The following is a 25,918-nucleotide window of genomic DNA, read 5'->3' on the forward strand; positions in this document are numbered from 1 at the left end:
TAACAGGTCAATCCAGGTCAAACCACAACCCTGTCCAAAGTGTTCAAAGGTTGAGAATGTGCACAATTCTGCCAGTCCTATGCTTCCACTGGGAATGCATGCATGCTGGATCCAGTGAATGGAAATTGCAGCACTAGCACCAGCACCACTGGAGATCACGATGGGGTTAGGGGCTGGAAATTTCTTCCCAGGGAGGGGAAATCTGGGGAGGCGGTGTGACAGACTTGATCATGTTGGCCAAAACTGCCATTAGTTCGAAGTGAGCACATTATGTCCACAGGCACAGTCAACAAATCAGTGGAGCGACCCTTGGCTGGTATTTCTGACAGCTAGTGGAAAAGTCTCTGGTTAAACGGGATGTGATGTGTCTCCACAGCCATGGTCAGCAGACTGGTGGAGCAACCCTCAGCCAGTATTGCTTAAAGCAAGGGCAAAGTCCCCAGAGAGGTGGTATTCACCCACATCTGCCCTGATTAGCTGAGAATGCTCCATTATCTCCCCACCCTGAGCAAAAGTTCAAAGGGCCAGACACCCCATAAAATCAGCACCCAGGAGATAGCTTTTTGTAGTGGGATGAGAATACTATTATCTGGTCTAACACTCACCTCTACACAGAGTGTGGAATGCCCATTCTGTGACAGCTGGCACCTATAATGCCATGAGGAACCCATTGAGAATATGAGTATCCCCTGATGTTGACCTAGAATAGAGCTTGGTGTCCCCTTTGGCCTTTGGAGGTACATGGCTGACCTATAGGTGTGTCCCTAAATGACTTGACAGTTGATGTTACCTGTATTACTCTAGGGAATGGATTACATGAAGCTTACTTTCTGTTCTCTCCCCTTTAGAAGCTATGTTCCGTGTATTATCACTGGAGCCTGTACTCATAGAAACCTGGTGTTTACACAATGAATGGGACAACTATGAGCAACTTCAGTGGGCCGCTGTGTTGGGAGTTGGCAATCTTATTCTTTCTTTGCATGTTCCTTCTCCTCTGGAACCGTGAAGCAGGTGACTGAATAAAGACTCTTGCATTCTTATCAGCTGGGAATGGCTGGTCTGTTTCACCCCAGCTCAAACTGGGGGTGAAGGTTGGAGCACTGAACCTAGGTCCTGGCGACCGGTGACAGGTGGGAAGAGTAACCCAGCAGGGACCACTGACCAAGCCACCCATTGCCTGCCACATGCTGTACTCCTAGTCCACAGTTTCAGAGACAAGGGGTTTCTGGGGACTCCCTGCCTGTAGGCAGACCCTGCTGTGAGTTATTGGAACCATCTACAGACCCCTCCCCAAGCCTGGTCAACCCCAGGCCTGCCACGGCTGCTCTGGGCTCAAGGGGGCAGGTGGGCTTAGGTTCCTGCAGGACCTTAGGGGCCTCCAACTGGGGCTGACCCTTCAGTCCCTCCCCCAGACCTTGGAGCATCTCCTCTGTCCTCAGGGCTGGTTGGAGTCACTTTCTGGAAAGGGTCTTCAGAAAGCCCCAGCTTCAGAAGCGGCAGAGCAGAAGGGATATGATGTGGTGTCTGTTTGAGAGAACTGGACAAGAGGTTCAGTTAAGGTAAATGTCAGGCAAATAATATTCTGCAAAATACCTTTCAAAACCCTGAGGGATGTATGCCTGACATTTCCCAGCTGGGCCATGGGTGGGCTATATTAACTCCTGGTAGGTGGGTCAAGTTTGTGGGCCACCTCTGAAAAAGTACTAGTCTAATTTCCTCTCAACCATGGGTCACTGACCATCCACAGACCTTAGTCTCTGAGTCACTGAGCTGGAGGAAGAGACTACGCTTGCTTCAGGATATGGTCCTTGTGCTCTGGCACCTTCATTGCCGCTCCTCTTGCACTTTATTCATTCATTTATTCTTTCATTTATTCATTTATTTGGTCACCTGCTTTCACAGTTCTTACCCCTATGTCTTGCAGGGCTGATGGCTGAGATGCAGCTAGGAGTGATAAATCTGTGGTTTCTGAACCTCTGTCCAGGAGAGCTGCTATTAAAACCCTGTGGTGTGTGTCTAATATGGGAAATGTAAGGACCATCAAGAACCTTAGAGGTTCTAACTGCCCATGTGGCCCCAGGCCACTACAACCAGGAAGAGAGAGTGACTGAAACATCCAGCCTTTCCTGCCACCAGGCTCCCCTGGTGGCAAGGGGGTAGTGGAGGAAGGGTGGAAGGTTATGCTATTCCTGCTGTACTATAAACTCCTCGAGGACAGGGATCAGGACTACTAATGCTATTGTACTCTCCCAACTGCTTATACAGTGCCTTGCTTTGGATTGGTTGATTGATTTCTAGTGACGATCACTCAGCCAAGAATCGGGAGCAATTACAGCCATTGCATTCCGGTCACTGGAGAAAGAGGTGGCTATAAGCTCCAAATAAAATCACAGCCCGCAGCAGAACAGCAAAATCAAGAAGTTGCTAGGGAACTGACAACAGGCTGCAAGAAGATCATTGGTGACCTGGGGCCTGTGGTCCAAGTGGAGTGAATGAATCAACAACCATATAGCAGTGGGTTGGGAAAGAGGAAACGAAGGTACCGGGGACATCCAATCGGCACACAGAATTTGGACAAAAATGGGATCAACCATCTCTCTAAAATCTTCAGGAATAACTGAAGAAAGAATCGAGTCTCTCTGTTGGCCCAGTGCCATTCCTGAATATACCTTTCATTCCATGATCATTTAAGTGGCCCCAGTGATTCTCTAGGTGGCTTCTAGTTTTTGATATATTTGAAGAATTCTGAGCTACCAGCTTTAGCATCCTTTAAAATGTGCTGACAAAATTTCTTTTCAGCCAACTAATTTCCTGTTTGCACCTGTTCATGGCTTTTCCTGTTTTCTTCACTCAAATGAGCTAACCAAGTTTTGAAAAGAGGACCTTTTCCCTATGGCGATCACTGACCCTCCCAGGGTTTATCTTTTCCATCAAATCTTCCCTCTTGTCCAAATCATCCAGTGGTTGGCCATTTCCCTCCACATCAAAATCCTTTTCCCTGACTTCAGTTAGTTCTTCTCATTCACTCACTACTCCTACATCACACTTTTCAATCCTCCCAATCAATCCATCACTTGTAGTTATTAAGCACCTCCTGTTTTGACAGCTTTAAGAGCATAGAGAAGCAGCATGGCTCAGCGAAAAGAGCACGGGCTTGGGACTCAGAGGTCATGGGTTCTAATCCTGGCTCCGCCACTTGTCAGCTGTGTGACTTTGGGCAAATCACTTGTCTTCTCTGGGCCTCAGTTCCCTCATCTGTAAAATAGGGATTAAGACTGTGAGCCCCACGTGGGACAATCTGATCACGTTGTATCCTTCCCAGAGCTTAGAACAGTGCTTTGCACATAGTAACTGCTGAACAAACGTCATCATTATTATTATTTGCAAGAGCACACTATTATTAGTAATTAATTAATTAATGATGGCCATCCCCCCCGCCGTACCTCCTTCCCTCCCACAGCACCTGTATATATGTATATATGTTTGTACGTATTTATTACTCTATGTATTTATTTATTTTACTTGTACATATTTATTCTATTTATTTTATTTTGTTAATATGTTTTGTTTTGTTGTCTGTCTCCCCCTTCTAGACTGTGAGCCCGCTGTTGGGTAGGGACCGTCTCTATATGTTGCCAACTTGTACTTCCCAAGCATTTAGTACAGTGCTCTGCACGCAGTAAGCGCTCAAAAAATATGATTGAATGAATGAATGAATACAAGGTGATCAGGTTGTCCCACGTGGGGCTCACAGTTTTAATCCCCATTTTACAGATGAGGTAACTGAGGCCCACAGAAGTTAAGTGACTTGCCCAGAGTCACACAGCTGACAAGTGGCGGAGCTAGAATTAGAACCCATGACCTCTGGCTCCCAAGCCCGTGCTCTTTCCGCTGAGCCATGGTGCTTCTCTAAAATGTTGGTGTTTGTTTAAGCGCTTACTATGTGCCAAGCACTGTTTTAAGTGCTGGGGTTAATCTCCATTTTACAGATGAGGAAATTGAGGCACGGAGAAGTTAAGTGACTTGCCAAAGGTCACACAGCTGATAAGTGGCAAAGCTAGGATTAGAACCCACGACCTCTGACTGCCAAGCCCGTACTCTTTCCATTAATAATAATGATAATAATAATGACATTTGCTAAGCGCTTACTACATGCAAAGCACTGTTCTAAGCGCTGGGGGAGTATTCAAGGTGATCAGGTTGTCCCATGCGGGGCTCACAGTTTTAATCTCCATTTTACAGATGAGGTACCTGAGGCACAGAGAAGCTAAGTGACTTGCCCAAGGTCACACAGCTGACAGTTGGTAGAGTCGGGATTTGAACCCATGACCTCTGACTCCAAAGCCCGGGCTCTTTCCACTGAGCCACGTTGCTTCTCACAGTAGTAGTAGACAAGATCCCTGCACCCACGGAGCCTATAGCTCTGCCCAGGGCAAACACTAAAACAAATTACAGATAGGAGGAAGGAAGAAAAGTGTGTACATACCTAAGTTAGTGCTTCATTAAGAGGGAATTTAAAATATGTATATAAGTACTAAAGATAGTTATGAGTATTTCAGTGCTTAGGTGGAACAGTTCTGAAGTGGCAGTCAGGAGGATACAAACAGCAAAGAGTTAGAAATTAGTTGGAGAAGGATTCCTGGAGGAGATGTGATTTCAGAAGGGGTTTGGAGATGGGGAGAACATTCCTCTGTCATATTTGACAGGGGACGGAGTCCCAGGCCAACCTACTCATTGCACCATTATCTCATCTATCTCATCTCTCGTCTACATCCTGTCACTGGCCTGGAATGCCCTCCCTCTTCATATCCAACTGACAATCACTCTCCTTACTTTCAAAGTGTTTTTGAAGGCACATTTCCTCCAAGAGGCCTTCCTCAACTAGAACCTTATTTCTCTTCCCCCAATTCCCCTTTGTGACACATTTGCACTTGTATTTCAACTCTCTTTTCACCCCTTCCTCGGCCTGACAGCACTTTTTGTAAATATCCAGAATTTATTTACATTAATGTCTGTCTCCTCCTCTAGACTATAAGCTCTATGTGGGCAGGGAATAAATCTACCAACTCTTTTGGATTGTACTATCTCAAGTGCTTAGTATAGTGCACTGCACACAATAAGTGCTCAATAAATACAATTGATTAGCAAGAAGTCAGCAGTGGGAGAGACAAAATCGAGACACTGAATTGGTTAGCAAGAGAGAAAAAACTGAGTTGAGATGCAGTGGGAGTGGAGAATGGATGAGTAGGAGGGAGAAAGCTGATTGAGTGCCTTCAGGCCAACAATCAGGAATTTCTGCTTGATCAGTCAATCAATTTATTGTATTTATTGACCACGTACTGTGTGCAGGGCACTGTACTAAGTTTTTGGGAAAGTACAACACCTCATTCGCTCCCACGGCTTCAACTATCATCTCTACGCTGATGACACCCAAATCTACATTTCAGCACCTGCTCTCTCTCCCTCCCTCCAGGCTCGCATCTCCTCCTGCCTTCAGGACATCTCCATCTGGATGTCTGCCCGCCACCTAAAACTCAACATGTCCAAGACTGTCTTCCTTGTCTTCCCTCCCAAACCCTGCCCTCTCGCTGACTTTTCCATCACTGTCGACGGCACTACCATCCTTCCCGTCTCACAAGCCCATAACCTTGGTGTCATCCTCGACTCTGCTCTCTCGTTCACCCCTCACATCCAAGCCGTCACCAAAACCTGCCGGTCTCACCTCCACAACATCGCCAAGATTCCCCCTTTCCTCTCCATCCAAACCGCTACCCTGTTCATTCAAGCTCTCATCCTATGCCGTCTGGATTACTGTAACAGCCTCCTCTCCGATCACCCATCCTCGTGTCTCTCCCCACTTCAATCCATACTTCATGCCGCTGCCCGGATTGTCTTTGTGCAGAAACGCTCTGGGCATGTTACTCCCCTTTTCAAAAATCTCCAGTGGCTACCAGTCAACCTAGGCATCAGGCAGAAACTTCTCACCCTCGGCTTCAAGGCTCTCCAACACCTCACCCCCTCTTACCCCACCTCCCTTCTCACCTTCTACAGCCCAGCCGGCACCCTCCGCTCCTCTGCTTCTAATCTCCTCACGGTGCCTCGTTCTCGCCTGTCCCGCCGTCGACCCCCGGCCCACGTCATCCCCCTGGCCTGGAACGCCCTCCCTCCCCACATCCGCCAAGCTACCTCTTTTCGTCCTTCAAGGCCCTACTGAGAGCTCACCTCTTCCAGGAGGCCATCCCAGACTGAGCCCCCTCCTTCCTCTCCCCCTCCTCCTCCTCTCCATCCCCCCTGCCCTACTTTCTTCCCTTCCCCACAGCACCTGTATATATGTATATATGTTTGTACGTATTTATTACTCTATTTATTTTACTTGTACATATTAATTCTACTTATTTTGTTAATATGTTTTGTTTTGTTCTCTGTCTCCCCGTTCTAGACTGTGAGCCCACTGTTGGGTAGGGACCATCTCTATATGTTGCCAACTTGTACTTCCCAAGCGCTTAGTACAGTGCTCTGCATACAGTAAGCGCTCAATAAATATGGTTGAATGAATGAATACTACATAACAATATAACTGACACATCTCCTGCCCACAGTGAGCTTGTAGTCCAGAGGGGCAGACAGACATTAATACAAATATATAAATTACTGATGTTCATAAATAAATAAATGAATAAATAAAGGATATGTACCTAACTGCTGTGGGGCTGTGTGGGGAGCGGGGGCAGTGAATAAAAGGGAGTGTGTTAGGGAAAAGCAGAAGGGATTGGGAAAAGAGGAAAGAGGGCTTAGTCAGGGAAGGCCTTTTGGAGGAGATGTGCCTTCAATAAGGCTCTGAAGAGGGAGAGAGAAATCGTATGTTGGATATTAAACAGAAGGTAAAAGGCAAGATTTAGGTGAAGAGCTGGCAGTGAGATAGAAAAGATCGAGTAGGTTGGCATTAGAGGATGGAAGTATGTGTTCTGGGTTGTTGTAGGAGAGTAGTGAGGTGAGGTAGGAGGGGGCAAGGTGATTGAGCGCTTTAAAGCTAATAGTAATAAGTTTCTGTTTGATGTGGAAGTTGATGGGCAACCACTGGAGGTTCTTGAGGAGTGGGAAAATGTGGACTGAATGCTTTTGTAGGAAATTATCTGGGCAGCAGAGTGAAGTATGACTCCATTAAGGACAGACAGAAGGCAGGGAGGTCAGCAAGGAAGCTGATTACCAAGTAATCGAGATGGGATAGGATAAGTCATTGGATTAATGTGGTAGCAGTTTGGATGGAGAGGAAAGAACAGATTTATGCGATATTATGAAGGTTGAACTGACAGGTTATAGTAACAGATTGATTATGAGGTTGACTGAGAGAGATGAGTCGAGGATAATGCCCAGGTTATGGACTTGTTAGACAAGAAGAATGGTGGTGCTGTCTACAGTGATGAGAAAGTCAAGGGGAGGGCAGAGTTAGGGTGGGAAGATAAGGAGTTCTGTTTTGGATGTGTTATGCTTGAGGTGATGGCAGGACATCCAAATAGAGATATCTTGAAGGAAGGAGGAAATACAAGATGAGAGAGAGAGAGAGAGAGAGAGAGAGAGAGAGAGAGAGAGAGAGTGAGAGAGAGAGAGAGAGAGATCAGGGTTGCAGATATAGATTTGGTAATCATCCACATTATGGTGGTAATTGAAGTCATGGGAGGAATGAATTCTGCAAGGGAGCAGATGCAGATGGAGAATAGAAGGGGATCCAGAACTTAACTTTGAGGGACCCCAACAGTTAGGGGGTGGAAAGCAGAGAAGGAGCCCATGAACCAGGAGAACCAGGGGAGGACAGTTAGCGATGAGGAGGTTGAATAACGTTTCCAGGAGAAGAATGTGGTTGACAGTGTCCAAAGCAGCTGAGAGGTCAAGGAGGATTAGGAGAAATTAGAGGGCATTGGATTTGGCAAGAAGGAGATCATTAGTGACCTTTGAGAGGGCAGTTTCTATTCATTCATTCATTAATTCAATTGTACTTATTGAGCACTTACTGTGTGCAGAGTACTGTTTGGTCGAGTACACTATAACAATAAACAGACACATTCCCTGACCACAGTGTGTTTACAGACTAGAGGGGGAGACAGACATCATATAAATAATTTACGGATATTCATTCATTCAATCATATTTCCTGAGTGCTTACTGTGTGCAGAGCACTTGGGAAAGTAGAATACAACAATGAACAGTGTACAACAGGGTGGGGTTGGGAGGAAGGATGAATAAAGAGAGCAAGTCAGGGTGATGAAGGGAGCGAAGGAGAGGAAAGGAGGGCTTAGTCAAGGAAAGCCTCCTGGGGGAGATGAGCCTTCGATGAAGCTTTAAAACGGTGGAGAACAATTGTCGGTCAGATTTGAGGAGGGAGGGCATTCCAGTCCAGAGGCAGGACATGGGGGAGGGGTCGGAGGTGAGATAGATGAGATGGAAGTACAGATAGAAGATTAGCATTAGAATGTGGAAGTATGTGGGCTGGGTTGTAGAAGGAGGGCGAGGTGAGGTAGGAGGGGGCAAGGTGATTGAGTGTTTCGAAGCCAATGGTGAAGAGATTTTGTTTGATGCGGAGGTGAATGGGCAACTACTGGGGTTTCTTGAAGAGTTGGAAAACATGGCATGAAGGTTTTTGTAGAAAAATGATCCATGCAGCAGTGTGAAGTATGGACAGGAGTGGAGAGAGACAGGAGGCAGGGAGGTAACAAGGAGGCTGATACAGTAATCAAGGCGGGGTAGGATAAGTATTTGGATTAATATGGTAGCAGTTTGGATGGTCCCCACTCAGGATGGCACCTGGAGAATTTCCAGTTCTCTACCAGTCTTGTCTATGGAAGGGAGAGTCAAGCAGAGGCATTCCATTTTATTCCTAGCTTGGGAAGTGGCTAGTGAGAGAAAGGCAATCTGTTACAAGTCAAAGCTTACCTGTGCTGGGCAGCAGAGACATGGGAGAGAGTCAAAGGTGGAGACTCTAGTTTACTGCACTGAGGAAGGTAATCGTAAGCCACTTCCGTATTTTTACCAAGAAAACTCTATGGATATACTGCCATAACGATTGTAAATTGAGGTGGGGTGTTCTGGGAGAAATGTGTCCTTGGTGTCATTATGGGCCGGGGACAACTTGACAGTATAAGACAAGGCATGTTGACATGGAGATGAAAGGGCAGCTTTTAGTGATGTTGTGAAGGTGGAACGGACAGGATTTAGTGGTAGATTGTGTGGGTTGAAGGAGAGAGAGGAGTCAAGGATAACACCAAGGTTATGGGCTTGTGAAACAGGAAGGATGGTGGTGCCATTGACAGTGATGGGAAAGTGAGGGGGAGGATAGGGTTTGGTTGGGAAGATAAGGAGTTCTGTTTTGGACATGTTAAAGCCTGAGGTGACAGGAGGACATCCAAGTAGAGATGTCTTGAAGACAAGAGGAAATGTGAGACTGCAGAGCAGGAGAGATCAGGGCTGGAGATGCAGATTTGGTTATCATCGCCATAGAAGTGGTAGTTGAAGCCATAGAAGTGAATGAGTTCTCCAAGGGAATGAGTGTCGATGGAGAATAGAAGGGGACCCAGAACTGAATTTGAGGGACACCCACAGTTAGGGGGTGGGAGGCAGAGGAGGAGGTCATGATAGAAACTGAGAAAGAACAGTCAGAGAGATAAGAGGAAAACAAGGAGAGGACAGTGTCAGGGAAGCCAAGGTTGGATAATGTTTCCAGGAGAAGGGGGTGGTCGACAGTGTCCAAGGCAGCTGTGAAATCGGATTTGGCAAGAAGGAAATTATTTGTGACCTTTGAGAGGACAGTTCCTGTAGAGTGAAGGAGACCTAAGCCAGATTGGATAGGGTCAAGGAGAGTATTGAAGGAGAAGAGAGGAAGGACAGTGGGTGTAGACACCTCACTCAAGGGGTTTGGAGAGGAATGGTAGGAGGTGGATGGGGCAAAAATCAGAGGGAGCCATGGGATCAAAGAAGGGTTGTTTGTTTTTAGGATAGGGGAGAAATGAGCATGTTTGAAAACAGTGGAAAAGAAGGCCTTGGAGAATGAGCAGCTGAATATGGCAGTCAGAGAGGGAAGAAGGGAGAGAGCAAGTATTTTGAAAACATGTGCAGGGATGGGGTCAGATATGTAGGTGGAGAGATTGGACTTTTGAGAGAAGGCAGGAGATCCTCTCTTGGGAGGAATGGGAGAGTTGAAGAAGGGGCAAGAGGAGGGAGGGACTGGAGAGGAGCAGGGGAGATTTTACGGAGATCATGCCTGATTATGTCAATTCTCTTAATAAAGTAGGTAGCCAGTTCATTAGGGGCAAGGCATGGGGAAAGCCAGGGGACAGGGTGTTTGAGGAGGGAATGAAACATCTGGAACAACTGGTTAGGTAATGGGCATGGGTGTCAATAAGGTTGGAGAAATAATTCTAGGCAGAGGAGACGGCAGAATTCAAGCATACAAGAAGGTATATGAGGTCGACTTGATATGTAGATTTCTGCCAACAACTTTCTGTGGCTCGTGCACAGGAATGAAGAAAGCAAACTGTGGAGGTGATCCAGGGCTAGTGGTGGGTTAGTGGTAAGAGATTGACAAAGGGATAGAGGAGTGAGAAAGTTGAGTTCAGTAGAGAGGGTGAGCTGTGTTCACTTGTGCACATCAATTTGGTCATCAAAAGAAGGTAGTTTGGGTATAGAGGCTAATTAGGGCATGATGACGAGAAAATTAGATCGAATCAAAATTTTGGAGGTTTCTGTGGGGGAACAGGGTAGATATGCAGGGGGGAGGTGTTTGGGAGAGAAGCAGGTGAGAAGGTTGTGGTCAGATAGAGGGATTTCAGAGTTGGTGAGAGTAGAGATTATACAGTGACTAGAGATGATGAGTTCAAGTGTATGTCCAAGTTAGTGAGTGGGAGAGCTAAAATGGAGCAGGAGGTCAGTGGAGTTGAGGAGTGATAGAAAGCGGGTAGCAGAAGGGTCATCAGGAACATATATATAGATATCAAAGTCACCAAGGATTAATATAAGGATGGAGAAAGAGAGTAGAAATGTGAGAGAGGGATCAACATTATTCAAAAAGTTGGAGCTGTAGCCTGGCGGGCATTAGATGACTGGAGTTGGTGGTAGAGGCAGATGATACATGGGGAAGAATGGGTAAGGAGGTTTCTGAAGAGTTGAGGGACAGGTACAGATCAACACAGAAAAATAACCCGAAGAGAGAAATGAAATATGGTGTGGAGAAAGAAGAGACTGTAGTCCAGCAAGGAGACCAGTAAGGAGGTTCAGAGACCAGTGAGGAGGCTGATCCTGTAGTCCATCTGGGAGACTTCAGTACCTGAACCAGCATGGTAGCTGTTTGAAGGGAGAGGACAGGGGAGAACCTGGAGATGTGGTGGAGGAGTGAGTGAGTGAGTGACTGAACGTGAGAGTGCTCAGTGAAATGGGAGAGTCCTCCCATGCACATATTCTGGTTGTTTCCCATATGTTTCTTGCCCGCCTTTGATCTCTTGCTCATGTTGTCTCCAAGGCCTCCCCTCTCCCCCAAATTCATTCATTCAATAGTATTTATTGAGCGCTTGCTGTGTGCAGTGCACCCAAATCCACCTGACTACAATCCTTTTCACCTTCAAAGACCTCTTAAAACTCCACCTTCCCCAACAAGCCTCCCCCGACTAATTATTCAAATCCTGAATATTGTAAACCCTTCAAATGCCTTTTGCATGTATGAATGCATGTAATAATAATAATAGTGATAATTGTTAAACGTTTACTGTATGCCAAGCACTGTTCTAAGCTCTGTGGTAGATACAGGATAATCAGGTAAGACATGGACTCTGTCCCACATGGGGTTCACACTTTAAGAAGGAGAGAGAACAAGCACTTAATCCTCATTTTATATATGAGGAAGATGAGGAACAGAGAATTTAAGTCACACCACAGACAAGCCACAAAACAGAGAATACAGGTCCTCTGACTCCCAGTCCCACGCTCTTTCCAGTAGACTAGACTGTTTTTCAGGCTATGTATTTATTTATGCCTATCCTCAACACCAATGTATGGACATTAACGTGAACATTCAACTCTATTTTTATTTCACTGCTTGTATTTTTATATTCATTCATTTAATCATATTTATTGAGCAATATTTGTCTTCCACATGGAGTATAAGCTCCTTGTGGATAGGAGATGTGTTTATGCAGTACTCCCCAAGAGCTTTGTACAGCACATTATATTCAATAGGAAATCAATAAACACTATTACTATTTCTACTATCACTATTGCTGCTGCTGCTATTAATTCCCATTGTCTTTTCTCCATTAAATCTCAGAAATGCCACTTATGTCAAGGCTCCTACTAGCCAATAGGGATTCACATGCTTTAGCTTAAAACTACTGCAAAAGTGAAAAGTGTTGATATAAACAGCTTTGGCTTTTATTGCCAATTTCCACATCCTTCAGCCTCCCCATTTATTGACAGTGGCTGCCATCATTTTCCTGCAGTGATCTCTTCAATTCCCTCTGACTCCCCACTTTGCACCACTCTTCAGACCTTGACCTTCCCAAAAGCTGAGTCTATTTGGGTCTCATGCTTTTCTTCACTCCCTGACTTTCCCCCAATTTTTAGTTTAGAAACCGCTCTGCCTCCCTTTTCATCTTTGGTGCTCGCGAATGGTGCCATTTTTATTCGAGTGATGTCTGTCCATCATTTACAAATTTCTACCTGCTACCAGAGGCCTACTCCCACAGATCCTGGGATATCTTACTTTCCTTCTTGCACCACTGTTTCACCCACATACTGAGACGCGGTGTTTCTTCTGTCACTGAGACCTTGTGCAGGGAACTGGGCACTCCTTTAGAGGATGCTACTACCCACTCCTTATCTTCATCTTGTGTTCACCACTTTAAGTTCAAGGACTCCAGGATCCCTGTGATAATCCTTACTATATCACTATATCAACGAGGACAACAAACACCAACTCTTTCCTCACCCACTTCTGGTACCCCATCTACCCATCTTATGAAATTCATCAGTTCTGCCCCCAGCTGCCAAGTCACCCTCCACTGAAGATCACCTATTCAACTGCTAGAGGGAGTAATGACAAATCTCCTACTACCACCAGCAGCTGGAGGAGTCTCTCCTAGGTCCTCTTCACAGTGATGTGGAGGTCCATGATGTGGGGCTGAGTGAGGTAGCCAGAGTCTTAGATGCTCCATCATTGTTTTGAAGTATTTCCTTATGCCTTCTCTAAATTCCTCCCACTCCAGCATTGCCCGCCCACCCCCACCACCATGTCATAGAGTGAGCTGCCTCGTGAGGCGCAAGTCAGTTTTTATTAGTTGGCACTGTCAGGTCGGGAGGTGAATTTGGCCAATATGTAGGTGGACAGGTGGAGAGTTGGAGGGTATGGGGAAGGGCTGCTAGGAAGGAGGAGAATGGGACAGGTTCGGGGGTGGGGGGCAGGATATTTGCATAGTTTAGCGCGAACACTAGGTGGCAACAGTGTGCACTAAGGTCAGGCTGGAGGATAACAGTGAGGAGAGAGGAGGCAGGCTCACTGCCGGCTGAAGTGTTGCAATCCGACAATGCTGGCAGGAAATGGGATGGCACTAGGCTGGAGAAGGGTTAAAAGGTGACTAGCTATTTCCGTAACTGAGAATGAGGTGGGCCAGCTCACAGGATCTGCCGGGGGGTACCGTAGCCAGTCATGCCGGCCTGGGATGCCCCCTTGTTGCTACCCATCTGCAGACCGATGACACTCTGCCCACGCCGCAGCTGCTCCTCTGAAAATCCCCTTCGGTTCTGCTGGGCTTTCCTGGGTGAGGAGAGACCAGATCTGTGACCTTTGGGCATTAGATATTCACTCCATCCTCAACCCATTAGCACTTATATACGTATCTTTAAATTATATATTATAAATTATCTATTTAAATGTGTCTCCCCTTTAGACGGTAAGCTCATTGTGCACAGGGAATGTGTCTGACAACTCTGTTGCACTGTATTCTCACAAGCACTTAGTACCGTACTCTTCACATAGTAAGTGCTCAATAAAATACCATTGATGATGGTGATCATCATCATCATCATCAATCGTATTTATTGAGCGCTTACTATGTGCAGAGCACTGTACTAAGCGCTTGGGAAGTACAAACTGGCAACATATAGAGACAGTCCCTACCCAACAGAGGGCTCACAGTCTAAAAGGGAGAGACAGAGAACAAAACCAAACATACTAAAAAAATAAAATAAATAGAATAGATATGTACAAATAAAATAAATAAATAAATAAATAGAGTAATAAATATGTACAAACATATATACATATATACAGGTGCTGTGGGGAAGGGAAGGAGGTAAGATGGGGGGGATGGAGAGGGGGACGAGGGGGAGAGGAAGGAAGGGGCTCAGTCTGGGAAGGCCTCCTGGAGGAGGTGAGCTCTCAGCAGGGCCTTGAAGGGAGGAAGAGAGCTAGCTTGGCGGATGGGCAGAGGGAGGGCATTCCAGGCCCGGGGGATGACGTGGGCCGGGGGTCGATGGCGGGACAGGCGAGAGCGAGGTACGGTGAGGAGATCAGCGGTGGAGGAGCGGAGGGTGCGGACTGGGCTGTAGAAGGAGAGAAGGGAGGTGAGGTAGGAGGGGGCGAGGTGATGGAGAGCCTTGAAGCCCAGGGTGAGGAGTTTCTGCCTGATGCGCAGATTGATTGGTAGCCACTGGAGATTTTTGAGGAGGGGAGTGATATGCCCAGAGCGTTTCTGGACAAAGATAATCCGGGCAGCAGCATGAAGTATGGATTGAAGTGGAGAGAGACGCGAGGATGGGAGATCAGAGAGAAGGCTGATGCAGTAGTCCAGACGGGATAGGATGAGAGCTTGAATGAGCAGGGTAGCGGTTGGGATGGAGGGGAAAGGGCGGATCTTGGCAATGTTGTGGAGCTGAGACCGGCAGGTTTTGGTCACGGCTTGAATGTGAGGGGTGAATGAGAGAGCGGAGTCGAGGATGACACCAAGGTTGCGGGCCTGTGAGATGGGAAGGATGGTAGTGCCGTCAACAGAGAAGGGAAAGTCAGGGAGAGGGCAAGGTTTGGGAGGGAAGACAAGGAGTTGAGTCTTCGACATGTTGAGCTTTAGGTGGCGGGCAGACATCCAAATGGAGATGTCCTGAAGGCAGGAGGAGATGCGAGCCTGGAGAGAGGGGGAGAGAGCAGGGCCAGAGATGTAGATCTGGGTGTCATCAGCGTAGAGATGATAGTTGAAGCCGTGGGAGCGAATAAGGTCACCAAGGGAGTGCGTGTAGATCGAGAACAGAAGGGGACCAAGCACTGAACCTTGGGGAACCCCCACAGTGAGAGAATGAGAGGGGGAGGAGGAGCCTGCAAAAGAGACTCAGAAAGAACGACCGGAGAGGTAAGAGGAGAACCAGGAGAGGACGGAGTCTGTGAAGCCAAGGTCAGATAGCGTGTTGAGAAGAAGGGGGTGGTCCACAGTGTCAAAGGCAGCTGAGAGGTCGAGGAGGATTAGGACAGAGTAGGAGCCGTTGGATTTGGCAAGCAGGAGGTCATTGGTGACCTTTGAGAGGACAGTTTCCGTGGAATGTAGGGGACGGAAGCCAGACTGGAGGGGGTCGAGGAGAGAGTTGGTGTTGAGGAATTCTAGGCAGCGAGTGTAGACAACTCGTTCAAGGAGTTTGGAAAGGAATGGTAGGAGGGATATGGGGCGATAACTAAAAGGTGAGGTGGGGTCAAGAGAGGGTTTTTTTAGGATGGGAGAGACATGGGCATGTTTGAAGGCAGAGGGGAAGGAACCAGTGGAGAGTGAGTGGTTGAAGATGAAAGTTAAGGAGGGGAGAAGGGATGGAGCGAGAAATTTCATGAGATGAGAGGGAATGGGGTCAGAAGCACAGGTGGCCGGAGTAGCACTTGAGAGGAGGGAGGAGAGCTCCTCTGAGGACACTGCTGGGAAGGATGGGAGAGTAGCAGAGAGTGTTGAGAGCCGGGGGGATGGAGAAAGGGGGGAAGAGACTTTGGGGAGGTCAGACCTGATGGATTTAATTTTGTTAATGAAGTAGGAGGCCAGATCGTTGAGGGTGAGGGAAGGAGGAGGGGGAGGAACCAGGGGCCTGAGAAGGGAGTTGAGTGTACGGAAGAGCTGGCGGGGGTGATGGGCATGGGTGTCAATAAGGGAGGAGAAATAGTTTTGTCTGGCAGAGGAGAGGGCTGAGTTAAGGCAGGAAAGGATAAACTTGAAGTCAACGAGGTTGGCATGGTGTCTAGACTTTTGCCAGCAGCGTTTGGCAGCTCGAGCATAAGAGCGAAGGAGGCGGACAGTGGCAGTGATCCAGGGCTGTGGGTTAGTGGTGAGAGAGCGGCGAAGGGAAAGGGGAGAGAGTGAGTCTAGCTGAGTCGAAAGGGTAGAGTTGAGAGCAGTAATCTGATCATCAAGACTGGGTAGAGAGGAGAGGGTGGCGAGGTGGGGTGTGAGGCGCTCCGAAAGATGGGTGGGGTCCAGAGAACGGAGATCTCTATGAGGGAGTAATACGGATTTACAGGGGAAAGGAGTGTGAGTGAGGAGGCAGGTGAGAAGATTATGATCAGAGAGAGGGATTTCAGAGTTGGTGAGGGTGGACACAGTGCAGCGGTAGGAGATGAAGAGGTCGAGGGTATGACCAAGTTGGTGAGTGGGTGAGGTGGGGTGGAGGAAGAGGTTGGCAGCGTCAAGGAGAGATAGAAGGCGGGCGGCAGAGGAGTCGTTAGGGATATCCATGTGGATATTGAAGTCTCCGAGGATCAGAGTGGGCATGGAGAAGGAGAGAAGGAAGGTGAGGAATGGGTCAAAGTCGTTAAAGAAGTTGGAAGTGGGGCCGGGAGGGCGGTAGATGACCGCTACAAGAATCTGGAGGGGGTGATAGAGGCGAATAATGTGGGCTTCAAAGGAAGGGAAGGAAAGGGAAGGGGGAGGAGGAATAGTGCGAAAGCGACATTGGGGGCCGAGAAGGAAACCGACACCTCCTCTTTTTCCGGTGAGTCTGGGGGAATAGGAGAAGAAGAGGCCTGCACTGCAGAGAGCAGCAGAAGAGACCGTGTCGTCTGGAGACAGCCAAGTTTCAGTTAGGGCGAGGAGGAGTAGAGAGCTGGAAAGGAATAGGTCCAGGATGAAAGGGATCTTACTTAAAACGGAGTGGGGGTTCCAGAGGCCACACTTGGCAGCAGCTGTCGAGGAAGGGGAGGGAGGGGGAAGGGTGCGAGGGGTGGGGAGGGTTTGGATTGGGATGAGTTTGCAGGGGCCTGGGCGGGGAGAGTGGGAAGGGGGGTGGCGATGGGAAAGGAGAACTGGGATGGGGTGGGGGCGGGGAGAAGGGGAGGGAGGGGGCCGGGAGGGAGGAGCGGAGGACCTGCGCTGGTACAGAGGAATCCTTGGTAGGGGTTGAGGGGGAGTGGTCTTGGTGGGGGAGAGGGAGGGAAAAAGCTGGGTGGGAGAGGGGAAGCTGAATGTGAGGAATGGGAATGGCAGTTGGGAGCTAGGGAATTGAAAGTTCATGGTGAGGTCAGCAGGGCGAGTGACAGTACAGTGGGAGGTTAACAATTGAGATGCAGAAGCAATAAAACAGTAGTAATGATATAAGTAGGCGATGGCATCACAGGGTGTAGTTAAACAATCAATATGCTATGGCAATAATAAAATTGGCAGATAATGATGTCACAGAGAGCAGATACAAAATATTAAGTGCTGGAGTAGGGTGGGCCTGTTAAGGGGGGTCAGGGAGCAGAGATACCTGGGGAGAGGAGCGGACAGTCAACTAGCATGGGAGGGCTGAGGAGGTGCGAATGAGGTTGTCGTTAATGTAACATGGTGCTAACGAGGGCTTTTTACCTGGGGGCGGGCGGGGGGAGAGTCAGTCAGGACCGGACCGGGAAGGGGGAGATGAGGGGCACTTTAAGGAAGGTCGCCTAAGTGGGGGGGGGGGGGAACAGCGGGGGCGTCCGTGGGGGCGCTGCGATGGCGGGCGGGCGGGCCTCTCGGGAACGGAGTCCCGGGCGTCAATGGCGGCGCTCTGAGGAGAGGAGCCTTCCGGGAGCGGCAAGGCCGCGCGGTGTGATGGCGGGCGGGCGGGCGGACGGGCCTCTCGGGAACGGAGTCCCGGACGTCTATGGCGGCGCTCTGAGGTGATGATGATAATGATAGTCCAGTCTAATCTTCAGGTTGTTCAGTGACAGCTGACCCCTACCAGCTACCTCCTCACTCTTGGGTGCTGGCAGTGATCACCAAACCCTGCTAGCCACCTCCTATACCCATGACATGGAGATTCATATTTGGACAATCTCTCTTCCCTCTGGGAAATCTCTGGGTCCAAAGGGCTCCCAGCTGACCCAGTACATTGCCACCTCCCCAACAGTCCCCACCCACAATTCCTCCCTCCCTTGGCCAATCTCTGCCCAGGCGCCCCCTGCCCGCCATCCTTCATATGGAAAACGGCACTGGTGTGGTGAGCTGTGCCTATCCTTGGCGATAACCTGCTGGGAGGGGCCCTTCCTCTATCCAGACAGAGAGTTGGTTTGCTTGAGACCAGCAGAACATTTACAGAACAAAACCTGCCAAGTACCTCCCCTCTGAGAAGCCATATTTGCACCGGGTTCAGGAGGGTTGGGTATAAGGGGGTCAGGGGCTGGAGAGATGGCTGGGGTCAGTGATTATGGGAAATTGGGGGCCAGGGGCTTGGCACTGGTGAATATACGATTAGAGTGGTTGGTGGTGGTGATGTTGGATCTGGGAGGTGGGTGATTAGTGGGGTCAGGTCTGGAGGTCACCTGTGAAACCAGGAGGGCTCCCCTCGATAACAGCCATCATCCCTGGTGACTGCAACACTGCCCAGGGCCATCAGGGTCCGCTGTACTGCTGCCATGTCCTTCCCTGCAATGGAAACCAGTTTGGAAATGGCCCCGGGGTGGTGGGGGCAGGGAGAAAGGGAATGTCAGTCTCATGCCTGCCCTGACCCAGTGGAAAAAGATCACTGTATCAGTGGCAGAGTGGCAGCCCGGTCTGGCTAACTGATTGACTGCCTGAGCAGCTGAGGGGCTGCACTGCACAAGCCAGGAGGGACCTGTCCCAGTGGACAATTCCGAGCTCAGACTCCAGCCAAGAGCCACGGGGCCCAGGTCCTTCCTGGACATAGGTGCTCATTGGCCCATTTGGCTCAGAGTCCAGGGCCGGTGGGGAGGGCAGAGGGAAGGTCTCAATTAGGGAGGCAACGATTCTCCAGCGTGACTTCAGCCAGCCTGGTTACCCCAAAACCAGAGATAGATCCTGCATAATTGCTGACCTGCCCCAGGATTGCAGCCCCCTCCCACCAAAGTTACATCCAGTCATTGCTGGGAAATCAATTCCTTCCCTACCCCTCATCCCCTTGCACTACTCCACTCCCACTTTCACTTTCCCTGTTACTTTCCCCTGACCTGAGCATTTTCCTTTCCTGTCTGGTCCCCAGTCTCAGCCCTCACCTCGCTGTCTCCCCTGCCCACCCCTGCAGTGGTTATCGACCTAAAGTTGTGTACGCCCATCACCAGCGAGAGGGTCAGGAAAATGTTCCTGGGGTCTGGACTGGGACCATCCTGGTGGTCAGACTCTCAGTCCTGGCCTGCGTCCTTGCCCCAAGAACAAGGATCTGGCTCCGTCCACCCAGTCTTCTCTTCCAGTGTGCTGCAGTTGCTCTAGGCCAACCTCTGGACTCCGGCTAGAACCAGGGCAGTGGTCTCCATACTCTGGCTTGGGTCACTGCATTGGCTCCTGGACCACTGCAGCTGCCCCTAGCCAGACCTCAGATTGAGTCACTGTGGCTATCCCATAACCCCAATGTGGTCAATGCAGCTGCTCCAGGACCCTGGGGTTAAGAGAAGGAGGTGGAGTGGGCAGAGGATAAAGAGGATGGAGGGGATATGGAAAAGGAGGAGGATTCGGGCTTCCCCTCACCCCAAGATGGGTGATTCACTGTGGTGGAGTCCTCATCTTAGGGGACTGGTCCAGACTGACGCCTACAGGGGAGAAACCTCCTTAAGTGGAAACTTCTATGTGAGAAGTTGAGTCCCTCTTCCTTGACCGACAGACTTGCCAAACTACTCTGCCTTTCCTCTACCCTGAGGGAATCAGCCCATATACTACACACTGAGTGGGAAACCCCAAACCTGGCATGCCAGCCCAGAGCCCATGGAACAAGCTCTCCCATTGGCACGACCAACAGTTCAGGACAATAGGCAGCCATCTGGAGATCCAGGGTCTGGACAATCTCTCCTGGGTCATCTACAGGCATCTGGGGGACCCTGTGGGATCTAAGCAAGCATTGTTGGCCAGGAATAGAGGCATCACCTAGAGATGGCTGAGCTGTGATTGTGGCTGTGGTTGTGACTATGAATATGGCTGCTGTTGCTGTAACTATGGCTGTGACTGTGATTGGACTGTGATTGTGCCTGTGGTTGTGATCATGGCTGTGATTGTAGCTATGGTTTTGCCTGGGCTGTGGCTATGACTGTGACTATGGTTGTGGCTGTGTCTGTGTCTGTGGCTGTGATTGTGGCTGTGGCTGTGACTGCAACTATGGCTATGGCTTCTTAGCCCAGTGCTTAGTACAGTGTCTGGCACATAGTAAGCATTTAACAAATACCATTATTATTATTATGGCTGTGGTTCTGGCTAATATTGTGGCTGGGCTGTGGCTAGGCTAGAGAGTTAGGCCGGTGCTGAGATAGGTCTTGGGCTGAGGGTTGGCTGGACTGGGCTGGGGCAGGATCTTGTGATGGAAAATGGAGGATTGAAGCACAGCAGCAGGATATATAAATTATACACAGGATTTCCTTCAGGGGACAACCATCAGTGGGTGGTCGACTAAACTTCCTTTGCTGTATACACATCCACCATCACCACCAAACTCAACTCTGTACACTCACCCTATCTGCCACACATGCCTACTCAGACACCGCTGGAAGGCAGTGTAGCATAGTGGCAAAAGCATGGGACTTGGAGTCAGGAGGCACTGGTTCTAGTCCAAGCTCTGGCTTAGGTCTTCTGTGGCACCCTATGTAAGTTTCTTAAATTTCAGGACCTCAGCTTTATCACTGTAAAATGGGATAAGACACATGTACTGCCTCTTCAACTATAAACATCATGAGGGACAGGGACAAGGGTAGAGCTAATTTTCTTGCCTTCAATTTAATCAAAATTATCATTACTTCTACCCCTCCTGGCACACATATACAAGTCCATCCTCCACCTCCCCACATACCCTCTACCTCCTCATCTCACATCCACAAACACACGCTGTACACCACCACCTCACAAACATAATCAAACTTCAAACCTTACCCACCCCCAGAAACTCTCAGGCCTGCCCCCTCGAGAATCTTAGGTCCCTTTTAGCTCTGCCTGCCCTTTCCTAATTTTGTGAGTAAAGATGTGTTGGAGAACTTCTCTGGCTTTACTATTCAACCAAGAGTCTCCAAGTAATGGCCCCAATCAGTTCCCAAGTGATCTTCCGGGAGTCCCAGAGGGGAAGGGGGTTAGCAGGCACGAGATCCAGAGAGAAATGAGGAAACTTCCCACACTGCTCTGCTTTACCTTCCCAAAGATCCACTGTCTGAAAAATGTCTGTCGTCCTGACTCCATAGGTTTCAGCCGCTTTTAAAAACTGAGAGATTTGTTCCATCTGCTTGAAAGCCATCTTTGACTCTAAGATCTTTGCGACAGGTTCTTGTCCTGTTGGGTGCAAACTGTTTATCAACTTGCACAATATCTGAAACGAGAAAAGAGGAGGAGGAGAAAGCGAATGAGGAGGGAAAAGAGGAAGAAGATGAGAATAAAGAAGAGGAAGCAGAGGAGGAAGAAGAGGATAAATAGGAGGAAAAGGAAGAGGGAGAGGACAATAAGCAGGAGGAGGAGGAGGAGGAAAGGGAAATAAATAAAAGGAGGAGAAAGAGGAGCGAGGAGAATAACGAGGAGAAAGAGGAAATGAAGAGGAGGAAGATGAGGATAAGTGGAAGAAGGAGGAGGAAGAGCGGGAGGAGGAGGAGGAATGGAGAGACTGTAGACGAGGAGGAGGAAGAGCATAAAGAGGAGGAGAAAAAAGGGGCAGTGATGGAGGAGGAGGATAATAAGGAAAAGAATAAGGAAGAGGTGAATAAGGAGGAGAAAGAGAAAGAGGAGGATGAGAGAGATAAGGAGAGATAGGAAGAGGAGAATAAAAAAGGAGAATGTGGAGAAAGAGGAGGAAGAGGAGAATAAAGAAGAGAATAAGGAGGAAGACAAAGAAAATACGATTGATTGAGGAGGAGAATAAAGAGGAGGAGGAAGAGGAAAAGGAGGAAAAGAGAATAAGGAGGACGACGAGGAGGATAAAAAGGAGGAGGAAAAGGAGGAGGAATGAAAAGAAAGAAGAGATTGAGGAGGATGAAAAGGAAGAAGAATATAAGGAGGAGGAGAAAGAAGAGGAAAAAGAGAATAAGGTGGAGGAAGATGAAGCATAAGAAAGGAGGAAGAGGAAAAGGAGAAAAAGAAGGGGAAAAGAGGAGAAAGGAAAAAATAAGGAGGAGAAAGAAGAGGAAGAGGAGAATAAGGAAGATAACAAGGAGGGGACAATAAGAAAGAATAGGATAAGGAGGAACGGGACAATAAAAAAGAAGATAATAAGGAAGAGGAAACCAAGGAGGAGGAAGAAGAGGAAAAGATGAGGACAAAGAAAAGGAGTAGAAAAGAGGAAAGGAGAAAAAAGAAGGGAATGAGGAGGGGAGAAAGAAAAATCAGGAGGAGAATAAGTAGATGGAAAAAAGAAAAGGAAGAGAAGAATCAGGAGGAGGATAAAGAGAAGAGAATTAGGAGGAGGTGGAGAAAGGGAAGATAAAGGATGATAAAAAGGAGAATGAAAGGGAAGAAAGAAGTGAATGAGAAGGAGGAGAAAGAGAAAAGGGGAGAAATGAGAATGAAGAGAAAGCAGAGGAAGAGGCAAATGAGGAGGAGATAAATAGAACAAGGAAATGGAGGAAGATCAATTAGTCAATGCTCTTTTTGAGCATTGACTGTGTGCAGAGCTCTGTACTAAGCACTTGGGAGAGTACAATACAACAGAGTGGGTAGAGATGTTTCCTGCCTATAACGAGCTTACAGTCTATAGGGGAAGACAGACATTAATATAAAGAAATTCCATATGTGTACATAAGTGCTGTGGAGCTGAGGTTGACATGAATACCAAATGCCTATGGGTATAGACCCAAGTGCATAGGCGATGCAGATGATGCATAAAGAGGAGGAAGAGGAAAAAAGAGGAAGTGGCAAACAAGGAGGAGAATAGAAAGGAGGGAGAAGGAAAGAAGAGCAAAAAGGAGGAGAAAAGGAAAGGATAGAGGAGGAAGAGGAGAATAAAGAAGAGAATAAGAAGGAAGACAAAGAAAATACGATTGATTGAGGAGAATAAAGAGGAGGAGGAAGAGGAAAAGGAGGAAAAGAGAATAAGGAGGACGACGAGAAGGATAAAGAAAAGGAGGAGAACAGGAGGAGGAATGAGAAGAGGATAGAGAGAAGGAAGAGGATAAAGAAGGATTGGATGGTCGGGGGTAGGAGAGAAGGAGAGGGAGGAGGGAAAAGAAGGGAGATGAGGAGGAGAAGGAGGAGGAGGAAGAAGAGGAGGAGAAGGAGAGGAGGAGGAGGAGGGGAAGGAAGAAAGGGGGAAGAGAAGAAAGAGGAGGAGGAGAAGAGGAGGAGAAAGAGGAGGAGGAGGAACGGAAGGAAGGGAGGAGGGGGAGAAGAGGAGGAGGAGAATTGTCTTTGAGGTCATTAGCTCCAGGTCAGTGGAGCTGAATGCCAAGCTGAGGCTACGGGAGTGGACTGAAGACCCCCCCTCCCCCCCACGGGATTAGTGTGGGCTGGCCGGCCGGGGGGAGGGGGCGTCTCTGTTAGGAGCTGGATTCCAGGGACCCCGGTGCAGCGTGGGGTGTGCAGCCGCCCTTTAACCGCCCAGGGCCACTGCTCCCCCGGCCACCCCCACGGGTCAGTGACCCTGAGGGGGAAGGGTTTCTGACAGCACATCCCCCGCCCCCCACCTCTGCCCGTTCCCCTTTGCACCGGTTTCTCACAGTCGAGTCCAGCTTCAGCACTGGGAGAGGTGGAGGGTAGCGGGAGGAACGAGGGACTGCATCCCTGGGTTATCCCTCCCTCCCCCCGATAAGGCCATTCCCACCTGGAGGCAGTGGGACCTGGGGGGCTGGGGCGAGCCTGGACCGGATTTCGCCCCTCACATCCAAGCCCCCCACCCCCACCCCCCCGAGCTCAGTAGGTGGCCTCATGATCCGGGGGCGGAGAGGAGGGAAGTATGAAGGGAAGATTGGGGATATGTGGGTGGGGAGGGGCTGAATGTGGAGGAAGGGGAAGGGGGAGAAAAGGAAGAGGAGGGAGGAATGGGAGGAGGGAAGGAGGGGAGAGGGGATATGGAGGAGGATAAGTGCTCAATAAATAGAATTGATTGGGAAGGGGGTAGAGTGGGAGGAGGATGGGAGGATGGGGAGGGGCATGGTGAGGGATAAGGCGGGGGAGGAATGGGGGTACGATGGACGGATGAGGGTTAAAAGAGGCAGAAGAGGAGAGGAGTGGGAAGAGGATGGGGAGGGAGCTAGAGGAGGGCTAAGAGTGAGAATAACGCGGAGAAGGGGGAGGTGAAGGGTAGTATGGGGAAAAGAAGGGTTGAGGGAGCAGATGGAGGAGGGGGTGGGGGGAGTAAGGAGAGGGGGAGAATATGGAGGGACGGGGGAGGAGGGGGAGCAGACAGAGGGAGGATAGAGGAGGAGGAGGGTTAGGGGAGAGGGACGGACCCACGCAGGGCCTGGCCAGGTTCAGGACCGGGGAGAGCGACCTGCCGCTGCCCGCCTCCTCGAACGACGCGGTGCAGGAGCCGAGCCCCGGCAATCCCTAGCCGCTTCCCCCTGTCCGATCCGTACCCTGCTCCTCCAATGCCCCCGCTCCCACTTCCCCCACCCGTCCGTCGTTCCGTCCGTCGTTCCGTTCCTCGGCCGGCCAGCCGGCCGCCCTCACCGTCCCGTCCATGAGCCAGCGCTGGAAGGGCTCCCGGCCGGGGGGCGGCGGCTCGGTCCCTTCCCCGCACTGCAGCACGATCCAGGCCGCCAGCCGCGACTCCAGCTCCGGGTCGTATTTCTGTTCGATCTTCTCCTGTACCTCCCGGCTCAGCCCGTAGCTCGGACCGCGGTTCGCCATCCCGCCCCACCCCGCCCCGCACCGCACCGCCCCAGCTTCGAGCGGACAGCCCAGCCCAGCCCAGCCCAGCCCAGCCGAGCCGAGCCCGGAGGAACCAGGAATGACGACGGCTGCGGCTGGAGCGGGGGCGGGGGCGGGGGCCGGGAGGGGAAAGTAGGAGGAGGGGGAGGACCCGCGTCATCCCGGTGGAGATCAGCTCCGGACTTCGGGAGGGGCCAGGCCAGGCAGCCAGACAGGGGCGGGGGCAGGGAGCGAGAGAGGGGCTGGGGCAGGCAGGGGAGGGCGGGGGAAGCCTGTGAGAGAGGGGCAGGGGCCGTCAAGGGAGGGCGGGGCAAGCCAGTGAGAGAGGGGTCAGGGGCGGGCAGGAGGAGGTGGAAGCGGGCGGGATCCGGTGGGGGCAGGCAGAGAGAGAGAGGGGTAAGTGTCAGGCACCGTGAGAGGGTGGGAGCAGGCAGGGGAGGGCGGGGACAGGCAGTGAGAGAGGGTCGAGAACAGGGAAGGAGAGGCAGCGGCAGACAATGAGAGACGGGCAGGGATAGAATCAGCCAGGGAGACAGGGACAGGGACCAGGCAGGGCGGGAAGGAGAAAAGGAAGGAGGGGAACTGGTGGGACCGGAGAGAAGCCTTGACTGTCCTGGAACAAAGCAACAAAGCAACACAACCCCCAACCCCATCAAAAACACCAATCTCACCTAGTCCCTCCG

The 25,918-nt window shown here is 49.9% G+C and overlaps 1 protein-coding gene across 1 annotated transcript; it reads right to left on the reverse strand.

Annotated features, from left to right (window-relative positions):
* Positions 1-13,291: 13,291 nt before the first annotated feature.
* On the reverse strand, positions 13,292-25,214 carry TAGLN3 (transgelin 3). Its single transcript, XM_038759351.1, has 4 exons — positions 25,035-25,214; positions 21,576-21,750; positions 18,779-18,881; positions 13,292-13,792 (listed from the first exon to the last, which is right to left on the reverse strand). Exons 1-4 carry the CDS (start codon positions 25,212-25,214, stop codon positions 13,651-13,653), a joined length of 600 nt encoding a protein of 199 aa, XP_038615279.1. The 3' UTR covers positions 13,292-13,650.
* Between the last annotated feature and the right edge of the window lie 704 nt (positions 25,215-25,918).

The sequence above is a fragment of the Tachyglossus aculeatus genome, chromosome 17 (genome assembly GCF_015852505.1).
Source record: "Tachyglossus aculeatus isolate mTacAcu1 chromosome 17, mTacAcu1.pri, whole genome shotgun sequence".
In the NCBI taxonomy this organism is placed as follows: domain Eukaryota; kingdom Metazoa; phylum Chordata; class Mammalia; order Monotremata; family Tachyglossidae; genus Tachyglossus; species Tachyglossus aculeatus.